General features: G+C 50.3%; 1 protein-coding gene across 1 annotated transcript in view; it reads right to left on the bottom strand.

Moving 5' to 3' along the window:
- LOC148507924 (uncharacterized) overlaps nucleotides 1–16,549 on the bottom strand; it is a 111,105-nt gene that overhangs the window by 81,381 nt on the left and 13,175 nt on the right. The window contains exons 2-3 of the mRNA XM_088445344.1: nucleotides 14,847–14,935; nucleotides 549–706 (exon numbers count right to left, since the gene is read on the bottom strand). Of these exons, the coding sequence (XP_088301470.1) occupies nucleotides 549–706; nucleotides 14,847–14,935 (247 nt within the window). The remainder of the gene's footprint in view (nucleotides 1–548; nucleotides 707–14,846; nucleotides 14,936–16,549) is intronic.

The following is a 16,549-nucleotide window of genomic DNA, read 5'->3' as shown; positions in this document are numbered from 1 at the left end:
AGTTTCAAAATACACTATCACCTAGAACTAATTAGCTCCTTCTCTCTCCTGGAATCCTCGGGGGCTGGCCCATGCAGCTGGCTTTCCCAGGTCTATGTGACACCTCAGAGGAGGGTATGAGCTGTAGGACCAATGAGAACCCAGTGTCATGGACATTGTAGATTCTTATTGGTCCTGCTGCTTACACACCCACCCAGCAGCCTTTTTACAGCGGCAAATAAAAATGTTCAAAATGTAAGATGGCGATGGCGCTCTGATGATCTCATAGTTTGTTTTGACCAGTTTGGCAGATAATTGTTGTATGTGTGGTACACAGATGATTATCCTGAAACATCAAAAATTGCTATAATCAAATTATAAATGATCCACCAGGTATGAAAATCCTGTGGGTAACGTGCACTTCAGGACACCCAAGGTAAGCCTATATCTGCCCAATTTAATCATAATCACGTGTTTCTAAATATGGACCAGATGTGGCCATGACCAGCATGGAACACCAAGGACTGTGTGATTTGGTTTGGAAGTGTAATTGTGTATTTATCACTCACTTTCTAAACAAAGACAGTCTCTCTTGTCTGAGCCAATACAGGGTCCTTTCCCGTTGTAGGTCGTTGGCCCCATACTCCAGGGTATTGACTTGTAAGACCCCATCCAGCTCCCGAACATTTCCAATCAGTCGGTCGTAGAATAGCCTCACTGGAAACGCCTGGGAAAGAAACAGTAATATGAAGACTCTTTGGAAATGTTGGCTCCCTCGTTATTAACCCAGATTAACATATATATACATATATTTGAATACACTCCCAATGGTGAGCATGGCATCATAATGGGGGTAGTATGAACAGGGGGATCTGTATTTTATAGAACTTAAAAAATATTTTAAAAGTAAGTATTGAACAGTGCACTTGATTTTGTTAGCAAAAAGTTGTCTGTTGTCTGAGGTTGTGTTATGGTGCATAGACACGGGACGATCGTCATCGGTAACGATATCGTTGAACGATAAAAAATATCGATCAACCAGCATATCACCAACCCACCAACGACGGCCAAAGACCCGCGGGTCCCTATAGTAACCTGGTCGATGAACGAGTACAGGGGATTAGGAGGAGTTTGGCGGAAAAATGACTTTCCTTGATACGGAGTAAGGGCCTGATTTAAAGATGGCCGCAATGCCGAGATTGACGCAGTTGAGCAATTATTGGTCGTCTGCACCTGCGTCAAGATACATTACCATCGGCGGTCGCGGCAACTATTTTTCCCGCAATGTGATTGATAGGAAGCATTTAAGGGAGCTAACAGGGGGAGTGGTGAGAAAATCGCAGTCATGTCACAATCATTTTCATGGCGTGTCGGAGACTGACTGCTATCTCATACGCAGGAAACATGGCTCCAGGATCTCAGTTCTTGTGCCTATTCTCCGCAACCTTAGAGATACGCTGAAGGCTAATCATCAAAGGGTCTGCAACCAATTCTATGTCTTTTTACGCAGATGCTTGGATTTGCAAAGTTGCCGCTTGGGCGGCTCAATGCAAATCTAGGCATCTGCGACCTTTGGTTATTTTGTACATCCACAGACGCAGCAGTGGCGGCATTAACGTCAATTTGTGACTCAGGCCATTAGTTCACTGGTTCTTAGGGGCTTATTCATCATGTTCTTCAGCTCCTTAAAACACGTGGAGCCATTCATTAATATAGCTAATCAGGAGAGATCACGGATATCTCCAACGTAACATGCAGACTCGATGTGCCCAGGGCCGGTTCTATGCGTACACATGGTACGCAGCTGAGTAGGGCGCCTCAGCTGCGACCATGCGGACTGCGGGCAGACTGGGAGAGACGTCATGACGCGGACAGACTGTGTCTCTGTGACGCAGCTGCACCGCATGTGTAGTGCTGACCGGATGGAGTTCGGTCAGCACTACACAGTGACAAACACACAGCCGCCGGCTCTGGCAGCAGTGTGTTTGTTTTAATTAGCAGCCAATGAGAGTCTGTCAATGAGAGGCGCACAAAGTCTGTCAGACTCTCATTTGCTGCTGCGCTCACTGCCAGAGCCGGGCTGGAGCTCACTCATGAGCTCCATCTTGTGGCTCCCCCAGTGGGTAATGGGAGAGACGTCATGACGTCTCTCCCACAATGCAGAGTGGGCCGGCCTGGGAGGATGGTCGGAGGAGCGGATGACGACGGCGGGAGCAGGAGCCGGAGCGGGGATTCAGGCAAGTGTTCTATTTTTATTATGTGTGTCTACTGAGGGGGGGGGGGGGCACTACATGGAGGGTACTACTACTTGGGCACTACAAGGGGGGACTACTACTGGGGGCACTACAAGGGGGGACTGCTACTAGGGGCACTACTAGGGGGGACTACTACTATGGGCACTACAAGAGGGGGACTACTACTAGGGGCACTACAAGGGGGGACTACTACTAGGGGCACTACAAGGGGGCTACTGCTGGGGGCACTACAAGGGGGGACTACTACTAGGGGCACTACAAGGGGGGACTACTACTAGGGGCACTACAAGGGGGGACTACTACTAGGGGCACTACAAGGGGGGGCTACTACTGGGGGCACTGCATAGGAGGGGGCCTCCACTGCGGGCACTACAAGGGGGTACTACTACTAGGGGCACTACAAGGGGGGACTGCTACTAGAGGCACTGCATAGGTGGGGACCTCCACTGGGGGCACTACAAGGGGGGAACTACTACTTGGGGGACTACAAGGGGGGGGACTACTACTAGGGGCACTACAAGGGGGGGACTACTACTAGGGGGACTACTGCTAGGGGCACTACATGGGGGACTACTACTAGGGGCACTACAAGGGGGGTCTACTACTAGGGGCACTACAAGGGGGGACCAATACTAGGGGCACTGCATGGGGGGAGGACTATCACTGGGGGCATTGCATCGGGGACAGCTACTGGGGGCACTATATAAAGGGCAATACTGGGGGCACTGCATAGGGTTAGGTTGTGGGGTAGAGAGGGTTAGCATTAGGGTGCAGGAAAGGAGGGTTAAGGGGTGAATAGGGCATGGGAACACTACTTACCGTTCCCCTGTCGGGATTGTAGGCATCGGGTTACCGCTGTAAGTCTATTGACAGCTGGCATCCCGACTGTTGGGATATCATACCCAACCCTGCCATACTCTTGTATTGTGATGTAGTAATTATATTACTCACCATGCTCTGAAAACTGAAAGTTTTTGGAGTTTGACTGTTGGAACTAACGTCACTCCTGCAGTGTAAAATTGTGCCACTACTTTTAGCGGTGGAAATGGCAGATTTGGGTCCGCCGCAACAAATCGCAGCAAGTTAGATTCTTAGTTTGCTCCATTGCGTTTAATAATGGAATAGGCCACTGAGGGGCAAATTTACTAAAAGTCTATTTTAATCCATTGATTAACATCGATGTTGTGTTTCAAGGGCTAACACAAACATTTACTAACAGATGATTTTTTTTCAGACGATTTTTAAGTGTTAGTAAATGTGTGATCGATGTTGATCGATTTAGACCTATTTGAAATCTATTAAAATCAATCCTTAGTAATCATGTTAATTAGTGGGGGCTAAGTGAAACTTAAAACTGCCGAGTCTGACTCGGTAGTGTTAGCGCGCCCGTGTGAACTGTGCTTCAATCAGGCGCACAAAGCCCCGGTGTCCGTCGGATACTACACAGGACTCCTTCCCATAAGGAAGGAGCAGGGGTGCGGGTGCAAACGCTATCTGAAGATGGCAAATGCTTCCTCAGTCAATCTCCGAACTTATATTTTCGGAGCTCGATGAATTTATGTATGGGAACAGCGGGAGAAATTGGGGCTGATAGGTAAAATTGATATATCATTTATATGTGTTATGGACCTCTTAGTGGAGCCTATTCATCATCGGAGGCAGTATGGCCTCCGATTATTAAGTATTGATCTCGCTGTGAGGGATACTTAAGTATCCAACTCGCAGCGGAGGATAGATTACATCGGAGCAATTCACCATTGCTTCGGAGCGGAGACAGCTGCTCCGGAAAGCAGCTGTCCCGTCGGTTAGTATCACAGCTACAGAAGTAGCTGCATTACTTACCTCCTCCCCGTCGGCGTGGCTACACATGCATGACCCGAGGTCACGCATGCGCACAGCCACCGGGGAGTCCGTGAGAAGGCAGTGGAGGGATCCGCTCAGATCCCTCTTCGTATTCCCTGAACTCCTTCCCATAGGAAGGAGCGGGGCTACTAGAGCAAGTGCCGCATGAAAATGGCGCTTGTTCTTGGAAGCAAACTCGTTGCTGAATATCAGTGGGTCCTATCGGACGCCTGATGATGAATGGCCCGGTAACTAAAATATGCAAAAACTAGTGTTTGCGCATGGATACTGGGCCATTTATCGATGATGTATAGGCTCCTGTGTCATCTATCAGACACTGACACAGACACCAGACACACCAGTGCCACCTGCAGGTCAAACTACACATTAACCAAAACACTAGAGATTTGTTTTAACAATATAGGGCAAAATTTACTAAGCGGCGGTGTCTATTCTATTCTAAACCCCAGGGGTTTGGTGGCGGTTTTGCAGTGGTTTCTAAATGACAGCCCTGTTCTATTCTATTCTCAAATGTGTTTGTGGTTTGGCGGCGGTTTTGCTTTCTGCAGATTTACTAAGGCCAAAACTGCTGTAAAACTGCCGTCAAAACACATTTTAGAATAGAATAGACCAGGGCTGTCATTTAGAAACCGCAGCAAAACCACCACCAACCCCCGGGGTTTAGAATAGAATAGACCGCCACCAAACCGCCGGGGTTTAGAATAGAATAGAAAGCGCCGTCAAACCGCTGCTTAGTAAATTTTGCCCATAATCTCTCTATATAAAATAAAGTCCCCGGTTTAGGGGTCTGTCTGTTTGTTCGGGCTAATGTCTTGAACCTCTGGCTGGATTTTCTGTATAGAAGAGTTTTCACTCTTCTATACAGCATTGGTCTAGGAAGATTTAGGTGAATGAACTATTCATCTGTGACAAAAGGGCCCAGCAGTGACGATTTTAGTGAAGCAAGTGACAGAAAAAAATTATTGCACCAAGCTGCTGTATAGGAGCTGGTCAGGGTGCTGATACAGAAAGAGAGCATCTGAAACTGAGGCTTGGAATGCAGCAAGTCACAGAAAGAACTGTTGTGCTGTGTGAGTGACTGACTGCTGCAGGGTGGAGGGCTGCTCTATGATTGGCTCTCTGAGATAGTGAGAGCCAGATATAGCAATGTGCCATGTTGCTTAGCAGCAGCCTAGAAAGGGGATGGAGTCAGAGACTGAGCAGAGTCATGTCTGAGGCAGACATAGAATGATAGACGCCTCCAACTAAGATGTCCTGAAGCAGACACAGCAACAAGGAAGGAGCCAGGGGAGGCATAGCTATCAGTAATAAAAAAAAAAAAGACCATCTGAACGCCATCAAATGATTTCATTTCAATGGTGGCAAACATCGGACCACCACCATCAAATGGTAAAAACATTACCATCAGAATATAAACATTGAGGGCTAGTAACCATCAGATTCCGGCGTCCATCCCTATGGTAAACCTGCAGATAGACTCAGGCCACCACTTCTCCACCATGAAGTGCTCCCTCTACAGCTTGATGTTCCCGCTCAGTGACCTCGGTGAACAAGAGGCAGAGGTGTCACCGGATGTGGTGACACTCGATACACACTCTATAGCCGTCCGTGCCTGAATATTGGGCGTGACCTATCATAGGGGGCGTGGCCTATTGGGAAATCCCGATAGCGTCACTTCAGGGATGTGCCCAGCTTCTCCGGATATACTAGGCTGCCCCTGTAGACTGTGCCAAGACTGTTGACTCCTCCTCTGTGACAGGAGCTGAGTGCTGCAGAAGAATGTCACACTGCAGCAGCCGGCATTTTGGTGTCTCCCCCCCTGAGGGTGACACCCTGGTGTGGCCCACACTCCCCGCACCCCCATTGTGACACCACTGACAGGAGGCACCTCTCATGGGAGTCAGCGCTGTTCTCGGACAGGGACACCAAGGCGAGGAAGCGCAACAGGAAGCCCAGGACATACAGGGTACATTGTGCAAAGAGGACACCAAGTTCGGCAGCCGGGGAGGGGTGCGCATGGAGGCTGTGGAAATATGCACAGGTGCCCCAGCCCCGGGGACATGCTGCTGATAATGCTTAAAGTAGCTGCAATACAAATCTCTCATCCATGACCCTCCTGCCCTTCCCAGCACATCCCAGTGGCCGGGCCCCAGACTATTACAGGGCAGCAGCAGTGGGGGTTGTGGTGACACTGTGAGATGCAGGGGGCAGGAGTGAGAAGCAGGGTGTGTGGTGAGATGTAGCGAGCTGTGGTAAGAACCAGTGGCAGGCAGGAGTGAGATGCAGGGGCCTGTGGTGAGATGCAGGAGGCTGTGGTGAGATGCAGGGGGCTGTGGTGAAATATAGGATGCTGTGGTGAAATGCAGGGGGCAGTAATGAGAAGCAGGAGGATATTGTGAGATGCAGGGGTCACAAGTAAGGAGCAGGGAATCGGTATGAAATACCGCCGGCCGCATGGTTCGATTCCCGGCAGCGGCAGCCCAACATCAGCAGAGTTCCGAGCAGCGGAAGCCCGACAGCGCTGGAAATCCCGATCGTGGATAGGTGAGTATCTACTAACCTAACCCCCCTAACCCTAACCCACCTTAGGGGTGCCTGACCCTAACCTCCCCCCCAAGTGCCTAACCCTAATCCCCCCTCTAAGTGTCTAACCCTAACCACCCCATTCCCCGGGGGGGTGCCTAACCCTAAGTCCCCCCCGGGGGTGCCTAACCCTCCCTCCCCCTAGCCTAATCCTAACCCTCCCGGGGGGGTGCCTAACCCTAAATCCCCCCCGGGAGCCCTAAACCTAACCCTCCCCCCCGCGGCTGACCGCTCGCGGCGCCCGGCATCGCTACGATCGGGATACCGGGCGGCGGTCTCCCAGCGTCGGGGAAATGCCGGGCGTCTACATCTAGACGCCCGGAATTTCGCCCTTGCCGGGATATGACAGTCGGGAAGCCAGCTGCCGGTATTTAGGCAGTCGGCTTCCCGATTGCATACCAGGAGCAGGGGGCTGTGGTGAGATGTAGGGGGGCTGTGGTGAGATGCAGGGGGCTGTGGTGAGATGCAGGGGGCTGTGGTGAGATGTAGGGGGACTGTGGTGAGATGCAGGAGCTGTGGTGAGATGCAGGGGGCTGTGGTGAGATGCAGGGGGCTGTGGTGAGATGTAGGGGGACTAGTGAGATGCAGGGGGCTGTGGTGAGATGCAGGGGGACTGTGGTGAGATGCAAGGGGCTGTGGTGAGATGTAGGGGGAATGTGGTGAGATGCCGGGGGCTGTGGTGAGATGCAGGGGGCTGTGGCGACATGACGTAGGTTGTTATGAGATGCAGGGAACTGTGGTGAGATGCAGGGGACTGTGGTGAGATGTAGGGGGACTGTGGTGAGATGCAGGGGGCTGTGGTGAGATGCAGGGGATAATGGTGACATGACATAGGTTGTTATGAGATGCAGGGGGCTGTGGTGAGATGCAGGGGGCTGTGGTGAGATGCAGGGGATAATGGTGACATAACATAGGTTGTTATGAGATGCAGGGGGCTGTGGTGAGATGCAGGGGACTGTGGTGAGATGCAGGGGGCTGTGGTGAGATGCAGGGGGCTGTGATGAGATGTAGGGGGACTGTGGTGAGATGCAGGGGGCTGTGGTGAGATGCAGGGGATAATGGTGACATGACATAGGTTGTTATGAGATGCAGGGGGCTGGTGAGATGTAGGGGGGCTGTGGTGAGATGCAGGGGGCTGTGGTGAGATGCAGGGGACTGTGGTGAGATGCAGGGGGCTGTGGTGAGATGCAGGGGACTGTGGTGAGATGTAGGGGGACTGTGGTGAGATGCAGGGGGCTGTGGTGAGATGCAGGGGATAATGGTGACATGACATAGGTTGTTATGAGATGCAGGGGGCTGTGGTGAGATGTAGGGGGGCTGTGGTGAGATGCAGGGGGCTGTGGTGAGATGCAGGGGACTGTGGTGAGATGCAGGGGGCTGTGGTGAGATGCAGGGGATAATGGTGACATGACATAGGTTGTTATGAGATGCAGGGGGCTGGTGAGATGTAGGGGGGCTGTGGTGAGATGCAGGGGGCTGTGGTGAGATGCAGGGGACTGTGGTGAGATGCAGGGGGCTGTGGTGAGATGCAGGGGACTGTGGTGAGATGTAGGGGGACTGTGGTGAGATGCAGGGGGCTGTGGTGAGATGCAGGGGATAATGGTGACATGACATAGGTTGTTATGAGATGCAGGGGGCTGTGGTGAGATGCAGGGGACTGTGGTGAGATGCACAGGGCTGTGGTGAGATGCAGGGGGCTGTGGTGAGATGCAGGGGGCTGTGGTGAGATGCAGGGGACTGTGGTGAGATGTAGGGGGACTGTGGTGAGATGCAGGGGACTGTGGTGAGATGCACGGGGCTGTGGTGAGATGCAGGGGACTGTGGTGAGATGTAGGGGGACTGTGGTGAGATGCAGGGGGCTGTGATGAGATGCAGGGGATAATGGTGACATGAGATAGGTTGTTATGAGATGCAGGGGGCTGTGGTGAGATGCAGGGGACTGTGGTGAGATGCAGGGGGCTGTGGTGAGATGCAGGGGACTGTGGTGAGATGTAGGGGGACTGTAGTGAGATGCAGGGGGCTGTGGTGAGATGCAGGGGATAATGGTGACATGAGATAGGTTGTTATGAGATGCAGGGGGCTGTGGTGAGATGCAGGGGACTGTGGTGAGATGCAGGGGATAGTGGTGACATGACATAGGTTGTTACGAGATGCAGGGGGCTGTGGTGAGATGCAGGGGGCTGTGGTGAGATGCAGGGGATAGTGGTGACATGACATAGGTTGGTATGAGATGCAGGGGGCTGTGGCAGACTTGCCTACCCTCCCGATTCCCGCGGGAGCCTCCCGTTTTAAGATGGGAGCTCCCGCTACCCCGGAAAGTGAAGAAAACCTCCCGGTTTCCTCACTGTGCAGTTGAAAATCCGGACTGCGCATGCGCAAGTCTGGATGGGGCAGAGACGGACCTTGAGTGAGGAAGATGTAATGTGACTTTGCTACTGAAGTGCTAGAGGCTGGCCTCCGCGGGGTTGTGAGCAGCGGTGGCTGCCTAGCACATATTCAGACACAGACTCCCTGCAGTGCCTTCCCACCCGGAGTCACATGGCAGTGACTGGATGCAGCAGCGTATTTCCCCTGATGGCTCTAAACCCATCCCCTAGAAAAAAAAGTAAATGTAAGTAGCAGATACTTGGGGACTTTTGTTTAGTGTATGGCAGAGCTTCCAAAGTAACAGTAGACTAAGCAGCTTTGTTTTCTGTTGCTTAGCTCTGGTTGGGATTACCTTATCTTGCAGGGTTGTGATCTCTGTGGACAGTTCTCTGGAATGACAGACAGTCTGCACTCTGCAGGTCCCCACTGGGAGGGCAGAAGCCTGTCATTCCGGAGAGCTGTCTAATGAGATCATATCCCTGTAAGATAAGGCAATCCAGTTAGTCCAGACAGCCCCAGCTTCACACTGAACCTCCACACATTCACTATGTGAGAGCCCACCCTATTACAATAGACTATCATACTCCCACCTATACTTACACTGGTGCACCCTTGTTACTGTCCCCTTAGTTCTGTCTGTTTCCCATTAGATTGGGAGCTCTCTCACCAGCAGGCCTCTCCCTACCCTTTGCTCTCAAATCTGCATTTATTTTGTCTAACTTTAATGTCCCTTTTTTATGCATACTCCATACAGTGCTAATGTAGCTGTGATATAATTTACAACAATAAACATTCAGCCATATTTTAGAAAAGTGTATGCTTTTTTTATTATTACAATGCTTTATTTTAGTTTATGCATTTTTCATCTGCCTCTGCAAGACACATCCCTTAGTGGGAATAGATGCCCCCTTAAGTGAAACTAAATACGCAATTTGGTCGGAGCTGGCCACGCCCCTCTGTGGCGTCCATGCTGCGGATTCTACTACAGCTTATAATCTCCCTGAAACTAGTTTTCAGAAGTAGGCAAGTATGGTGTGTGGTGAGATGCAGGAGACTGTGGTGAGATGCAGGGGATAGTGGTGACATGACATAGGTTGTTACGAGATACAGGGGGCTGTGGTGAGATGCAGGGGATAGTGGTGTCATACAGGGGATAGTGGTGACATGACATAGGTTGTTACGAGATGCAGGGGGCTGTGGTGAGATGCAGGGGATAGTGGTGTCATACAGGGGATAGTGGTGACATGACATAGGTTGGTATGAGATGCAGGGGGCTGTGGTGAGATGCAGGGGACTGTGGTGAGATGCAGGGGATAGTGGTGACATACAGGGGATAGTGGTGACATGACATAGGTTGGTATGAGATGCAGGGGGCTGTGGTGAGATAAAATTGCTCCCGGGTCACTAGTGTATAATAGAGTATTATTACAGCATCTCCTTTATATAACATTAACATGTACTTCTGTGCTGCTCAGGCCTACTATGACAGGAACATGAAGTACATATTCAGGGGCCTATTCATCAACACTAAAATAAAGTTTTTAAGGACATTTTCCTTAAATAACGTTATTTTGGTATTCATGAACAGACTTAACACAGGAGATATCACAGATATCTCCTTGCTAAGTTCCCCTGCACTAATTTCCACACTCCCCATATATTAGTACATTAGTATGGGGATGTGGAAATTGTGGTATTCATCAAATTCCGACAATTATGAATTTTCGGAATTTGATGCAGTTACTAATAGCAGAATCCACTTACCTGTATCAGCGTGTGCAGGTCCCCCGACGAGTCCCTCCGGCGCTCTGCTCCGTCCTCAGGCTTCGGAGGCTGGTCTGTCATGTGTGCTCCCCAGCAGAGCACAAGAAAGTTTAGAAAAAGAAAAAAAAATGTTTTTTTTTTCTAATCTGTCATGTGATCTGCTGGGAAACCACATGACAGACCAGCAGGACGGAGCCGGAGGCTGCTGCGCGGACAGGTAAGTCGGGGGGAGGGGAAGGTGAGCGGAGGGGGGTGGGGGGGTCGGGGGGGAGTACGAAACTTAACGCATCTGTAGGCAGTGCTGCGCATGCGCTGGTTTTACAGATGTAACAGCGCATGTGCAGCACTGTTTCCAGATGCGATAAGGTAGTGTAGGCAGGGAAAAGTATCTATTTCCCGAAAAGCTGTCATCGCAAAAATGACAGCTTTTCGGAATAGATACTTATGGAGAGGTGGAATGATGAATTCCACCTATAATTAGCTAGAACTCCATGAGAGTTCTAAAGCTAATTATCTCCTTTGAATTTTTACGTTTAATGAATAGGCCCCTGAATTGTACTCATTGTCTGAGCAGAAAACAGTTGGTCATTGAGGTGACAATGATTGCTGCAGGTACAGATTGTATTAAAAAAAAAAAAGCAAAAATAATTATAGAAAATATCTTCTAAGTTACAGTAAGTGTGTTATTTGCGTACAATGCTCAGACCGATCTGCCATTGATGTGAGAGTAGCACTGGCACGCACGGCACACGTCTTGTCGGGTGTGGCTGCCAGGGAAGGCCCCATTGTTTGTGGCCAGAGAAATAGTTGCTATGGTTCATTATCTCACTTAATCGTGTGTTGATTTATCTAAGCCGTACATAGAATTCCTTTGTTGCTCCTTTATGCCAACATTTCTGAAGTGTCTGTTTAATGTTCAACAATTACTTACTGGGCCTATATCACGGGTCAACAAAATGGTAATGCTGTTTGTAGTGCTAGACCCATCCTTTAATCCCCTCCTGACATCCGCTGAGTACGCAACCAGCATCCTCTGGGCCCGATTCAGACCCGCTCGCTAGATGCGTTCGCAAGCTGCCAAAGTATACAAATCCCACGATCGCACAGCAAGGCATTAGCACGCCCACTATGTCTTGGCGTGCGATGGCGGTGTGTATGTAGACGCCCAGCAGCCTGTGTTAAGACGCCCACTTATACACGTCACCTCCATCGGTAACATCGAGTACCATTGGAAGAGTTCGCAGCACCTGTGGCTGACCATACCCTACCGCAAGCACTGCGAGTGCTTCAGAGTGAACTCCCCCGTTTCCGTCGACCATCCCCTGTCACCACCCACAAACGTCTCGTTCTGTCACTCTTTCTAGCGAGGTGGCTATGCGCAGCGAGCAAACGTTTCCCTATCGCATGGACTAGTTCGCGCACGCGCCCTGCGATGCATACGCATGCGCACATTGCAAACATTGGCAGGCTGCGTGCGAACGCATCCTAGCGAGCGGGTCTGAATCGGGCCCTCTGGGCCTGATTCAGAGAAGGACGCTATTTGCGGACGCTCGTTCTGAAAAAGGGGCCGGATATTTAAATAGAGCGCTCACTCTTAGCGGTCTGTTGACGCCTCTATGTCTGAGCGAGCGTCCGAAACATGCGCTCGCTATTTTGTAAAGACGCCCCTTGGCCGCTCGCATCATACGTCATCTCCGCTATTTATTAGATTAATCGAGTACATCGAAAGGCGTATGAACTGCTCGCTATTCTTGTGGTAGCATTTTCCTACCGCAATCATGCGAGCAGTTCAGGCTAAAACACACCCAACTGACGTGGTCGATGACGCTGCTTTGTTAATTATGCACACCCTTAAAACGCCCGTTTTGTCCGTTTGGCACGCCTGCGTTCTGATCTCCACTCCCCGTTTTCAAGCACCTTCCCCTGTTACCACCCACAAATGCCTCACTCTGTCACTCAAATTAGCAGGCATTTGCTATTTTGCGAGCACACGATTTCCGACCGCACTGACTGGTTGGCGCGTGCGCATTACAACCCATACGCATGCGCAGATGTGCGAACATCGCTCGGAGCGAACGAGCGGCCGCTTACGAGCGGGTCTGAATCGGGCCCTCTGTTCCTATATAAGGAAATATTTAGTTCATTCATTTTTTGATCCTATATTTAGTTTTCCAGATTCTTGCATGAAAGGTATTTTCCCTATGTCACAACTCGTATCGTGTAATAATTAGAGACCCTGTAGTGACGAAGTCAGGAACTACACATGCGTATAACAGTCTATCTGTATGACAATCTCTCACACTTCCTTGTTCCCCAGACAGTCTCAGCTTATTTTTTGTATTCTAGGATCTTCCTAGAATCCAGCCTTCAGCATGCAGCTACATTATATAGTTAATGTGATTTGCATCCTATTTGCTTTGTCCGATGCACTATCTTGTGTTCCTTTCCCCTGAGACGCAAATTACGATGTCGCCCCTACGAACAGCTGATGTCGTAGAATGGTGCCTGCGGTAGTTTCTGGGTGTACTTCACACTGGCTGTTGCATCTGTCAGTGCGCTCATCAGGGGCGCCGACAGGGGGGGGGAGGCGGGTACAGATTACCCGGGCCCGGGCTTCCTGAGGGGCCCGGGTCCGGCGTCACCCCCGGTATGGCGACGGCCTCCATCCTTCACAGCAGGCAAGCACAAAGCGTGTGCTGAGCAGCAGTCACAGCAGTCTCCTATGCCTGTGGGGGGGAGCGATCACAATGATCGTGCCCCCCCTGGCTTTGAGCAGGGCTGAGGGGGCTCAGAGCCCCCTCCCCAAGCGGAGCTGCAAAGCTTTTTTTTCTTCTTCTTTTTTCGGGAAGGGGGCGTGGCCACGCCTCCTGCGGTTAGGCCATGCCCCCTGTTACCCGGGCCCGCCGTGGCTCTTGGCGGGTCTGCCTACAGTACCCCAAATAATGCAGGCAAATGGTTTCCAGGGGGAGACGTATCAAACCTTGGGAGAGAGATAAAGAGGAGAAGTTGCCCAAAGCAACCAATCAGCTTCTACCTATTATTTATCTAGCACAGTCTATAATATGACAGTTAGAAGCTGATTGGTTGCTATCTTCCCCGGGGCTCCAGCTATGCTACTTTAGTTTGAACATATGCGACATACTGTGTCTATATTATAAAGTTCTAAACCAGAGTGCACATTCTCCATGCCTACACTAATGCTTAGAAAAGCAGAGGAGGAGTCTCGGTTGGGGGAACGGTAACCCTACTCTAGCTCAAGGCACCTGCACCCCCTATGGAGGTGGTTGTCCCACCACTGAACACCACTCAATATGGCCACCGTACACTACCTATATAGAAGGACAATATTTCCTGACTCCCGTCGTAGCATGTCTTGCCATTAAACTTTTGTGTCCCAGAATTTCTATACTGACAATCACTACATCTAATGTACTGAGGCATTTGTTACACACTTTCAACTCCCACCTCAGGCTGCCATTTTTCTGAAGCCATGAGACAGGATTTTTTTTTCTCAGTCTTTAACCTTGGGTATTCGTCGTAGTGTCAAAAGCAGCAGCATGGTTCCAGCTGTTAATTTCTACATAGCTCAAATCCCAAAGTCTGAGAAATAACTGTTCTTAGAGCCTCATTTATCAACGAGTTTTATCATTCACAACGAGTGATAAAACCCATTGCATATGATACATGGTGCTCCAGCCAATCAGCTCCCAACTGTCATTTTTCAAACAGACGACAGCTGATTGGCTGGAGCACCATTATCATATGCAGCGAGTTCTATCACTCGTTGTGAATGATAAAACTTGATAAATGCTTCCCTGAGTCTTTAGGCAACAATCAGGACAATGTTGGGGAAAGTTTGGGGGAAATCCGTCCATTTGGGTGTCTTAATTTCTGTCAAAGAACATTTGCTGTTTAGAACATAAATTCTATCAAATGAAATCAGTGAAAACAGAGAATGGAGTTTTCGTATCTGGATGTTACTAGAAAGTAGGGCGACTGTGTCGCTGTGTCTGATGCAGTCTCAGTGTCACTCACTGGAAGGGAGAGAAAGGCATTGAAATATTCCAGGAAAAGGTCTTCATAGATAAGGAGTTCTTCCAGTTCTCCCTCCTGGAACTCTGTTGCTGAGGAGAGAGAATCATACCCATGAGATCATCACCACCATCATCACCCTCCCAGTCCTGCAGATCTAGTGAAACGCATGCAACACTCATAAGGCAAGTAAGTATTCAGAGGATATACATATTATTGGTGCGGGGGCAACACTCAAACAAGTCCTCAATGCGTTGGGGGTCATGTAGTGCAGAATGTCCGCTGTGCAGCGCATGCATTGCCTGGAAAAAGCATTTCCATCAAATTGGGAACATCAATGGGTGCCAACTATCACTTTCCGATAGCCATCCCAACTTAGGAGGTGCCCCGAAGGCCCTAGTTTTGTACCATGGTGTAGAAAACCAATTTCCTTTAGATGCGTACATCCTGATGTGTACACATCGCCAGGGGCATCAAGGCGGGGGAAGGAATGGGTACTAATTACTGCCACCCCCCCACTTCTTATCTGTCAGCAGCCTCTCTCCCCAGCCCAGTACAGGCTGCTGTGTGCTGAGCTGTGGTGGGTCCAGGGAGGCTGCTGGCACGGTCTCTCTGCTTGATTCCTGCTCCCCAGATCCCCCACTGGTAGAGCACCGATAATAATAAGTTTTCAAATAATTTTGTTGTACGGGGTGGAACCCTGCCTCCACAATTAGGTCACGCCCCCTACAGTAATCGGGCATGGCCATGCGCATTGCACTGCCACACTTTGTACGCAAGAGCAGCTGTCACCATTGTCATCACTAATTATTCCATACTAAGTGCAGGGTATGACTGAAATAGGTGTCCCCTCGGCATACACATGACTCAGGATATGGTGTAACTTTGGCAACAGTCCCCCAAGGTGGTTCTCTTCCGTGCCCAATTGCCTCTCTCCCAGAAATGCCCATTTTCCATGGACGGAGAGAAATGTCTGAGATGCGTTTGACTTAGAATGGCCCCTAGATACACACAAGGACCCTGATTCAGACCCGCTCGCTGCCGCAGGGTCTGTGGGCGTGTTTTTTTTTTCCCTGGCCGCTCGCAAAGCTGTGGGAGACCTCACACAGCTTGTGTGAGTGGCCAGGAGGCCGTCGCGATAATCGCGACCATCGGCCTTGCGATGAGACCCTGTGGTAGGGTCTCGGCTACCGCAAGGCCGAGTGGACTTCCTGCTCTAATAGAGCAGGAAGTCCACTACTGACATCAGTAGTGATGTCAGTAGGGCCTCCCACAAACGTCAGGCGTTCCTAAGGGAACGCCTGTGTTTGTGCAGCCACCTCCCCCTACCCGCCTACAAAACGGGTCGAGCTGTCACTCACCATTGACAGCCGCCCCGTCTTGTAGCGAGCCCCGTAGCAACTGAGCTTCAGTCACTGGACGGAGCTCTCGCATGCGCAGTGGGGAACATCGAACCGCTTGCGAGCGCTGTGGGCTTGCGAGCTGCTCTGAATCAGGCCCAAGATGTTCGCTATGGCGATTGCGCAGTTTTCTAAAACTTGCCAAGTGTGACCGAACTGGAATTTACCTGCCAATCAAAATCAGTCCCGTAGTGTAGTAACAGCTATAGACCAGCAGCACAGAACACAATGCAATCAGATCACATATGATATCACCCGCTGAGCCGGAGATAATTTATTGAACAATCTTATGTTTATCTTGCCCCG

Source organism: Taudactylus pleione, unplaced genomic scaffold (genome assembly GCF_031769625.1).
Source record: "Taudactylus pleione unplaced genomic scaffold, aTauple2 ptg000378l, whole genome shotgun sequence".
NCBI classification, from domain to species: domain Eukaryota; kingdom Metazoa; phylum Chordata; class Amphibia; order Anura; family Myobatrachidae; genus Taudactylus; species Taudactylus pleione.
The sequence above is the reverse complement of the archived record's forward strand: the minus strand, read 5'-3'. Positions and strand labels throughout refer to the sequence as shown.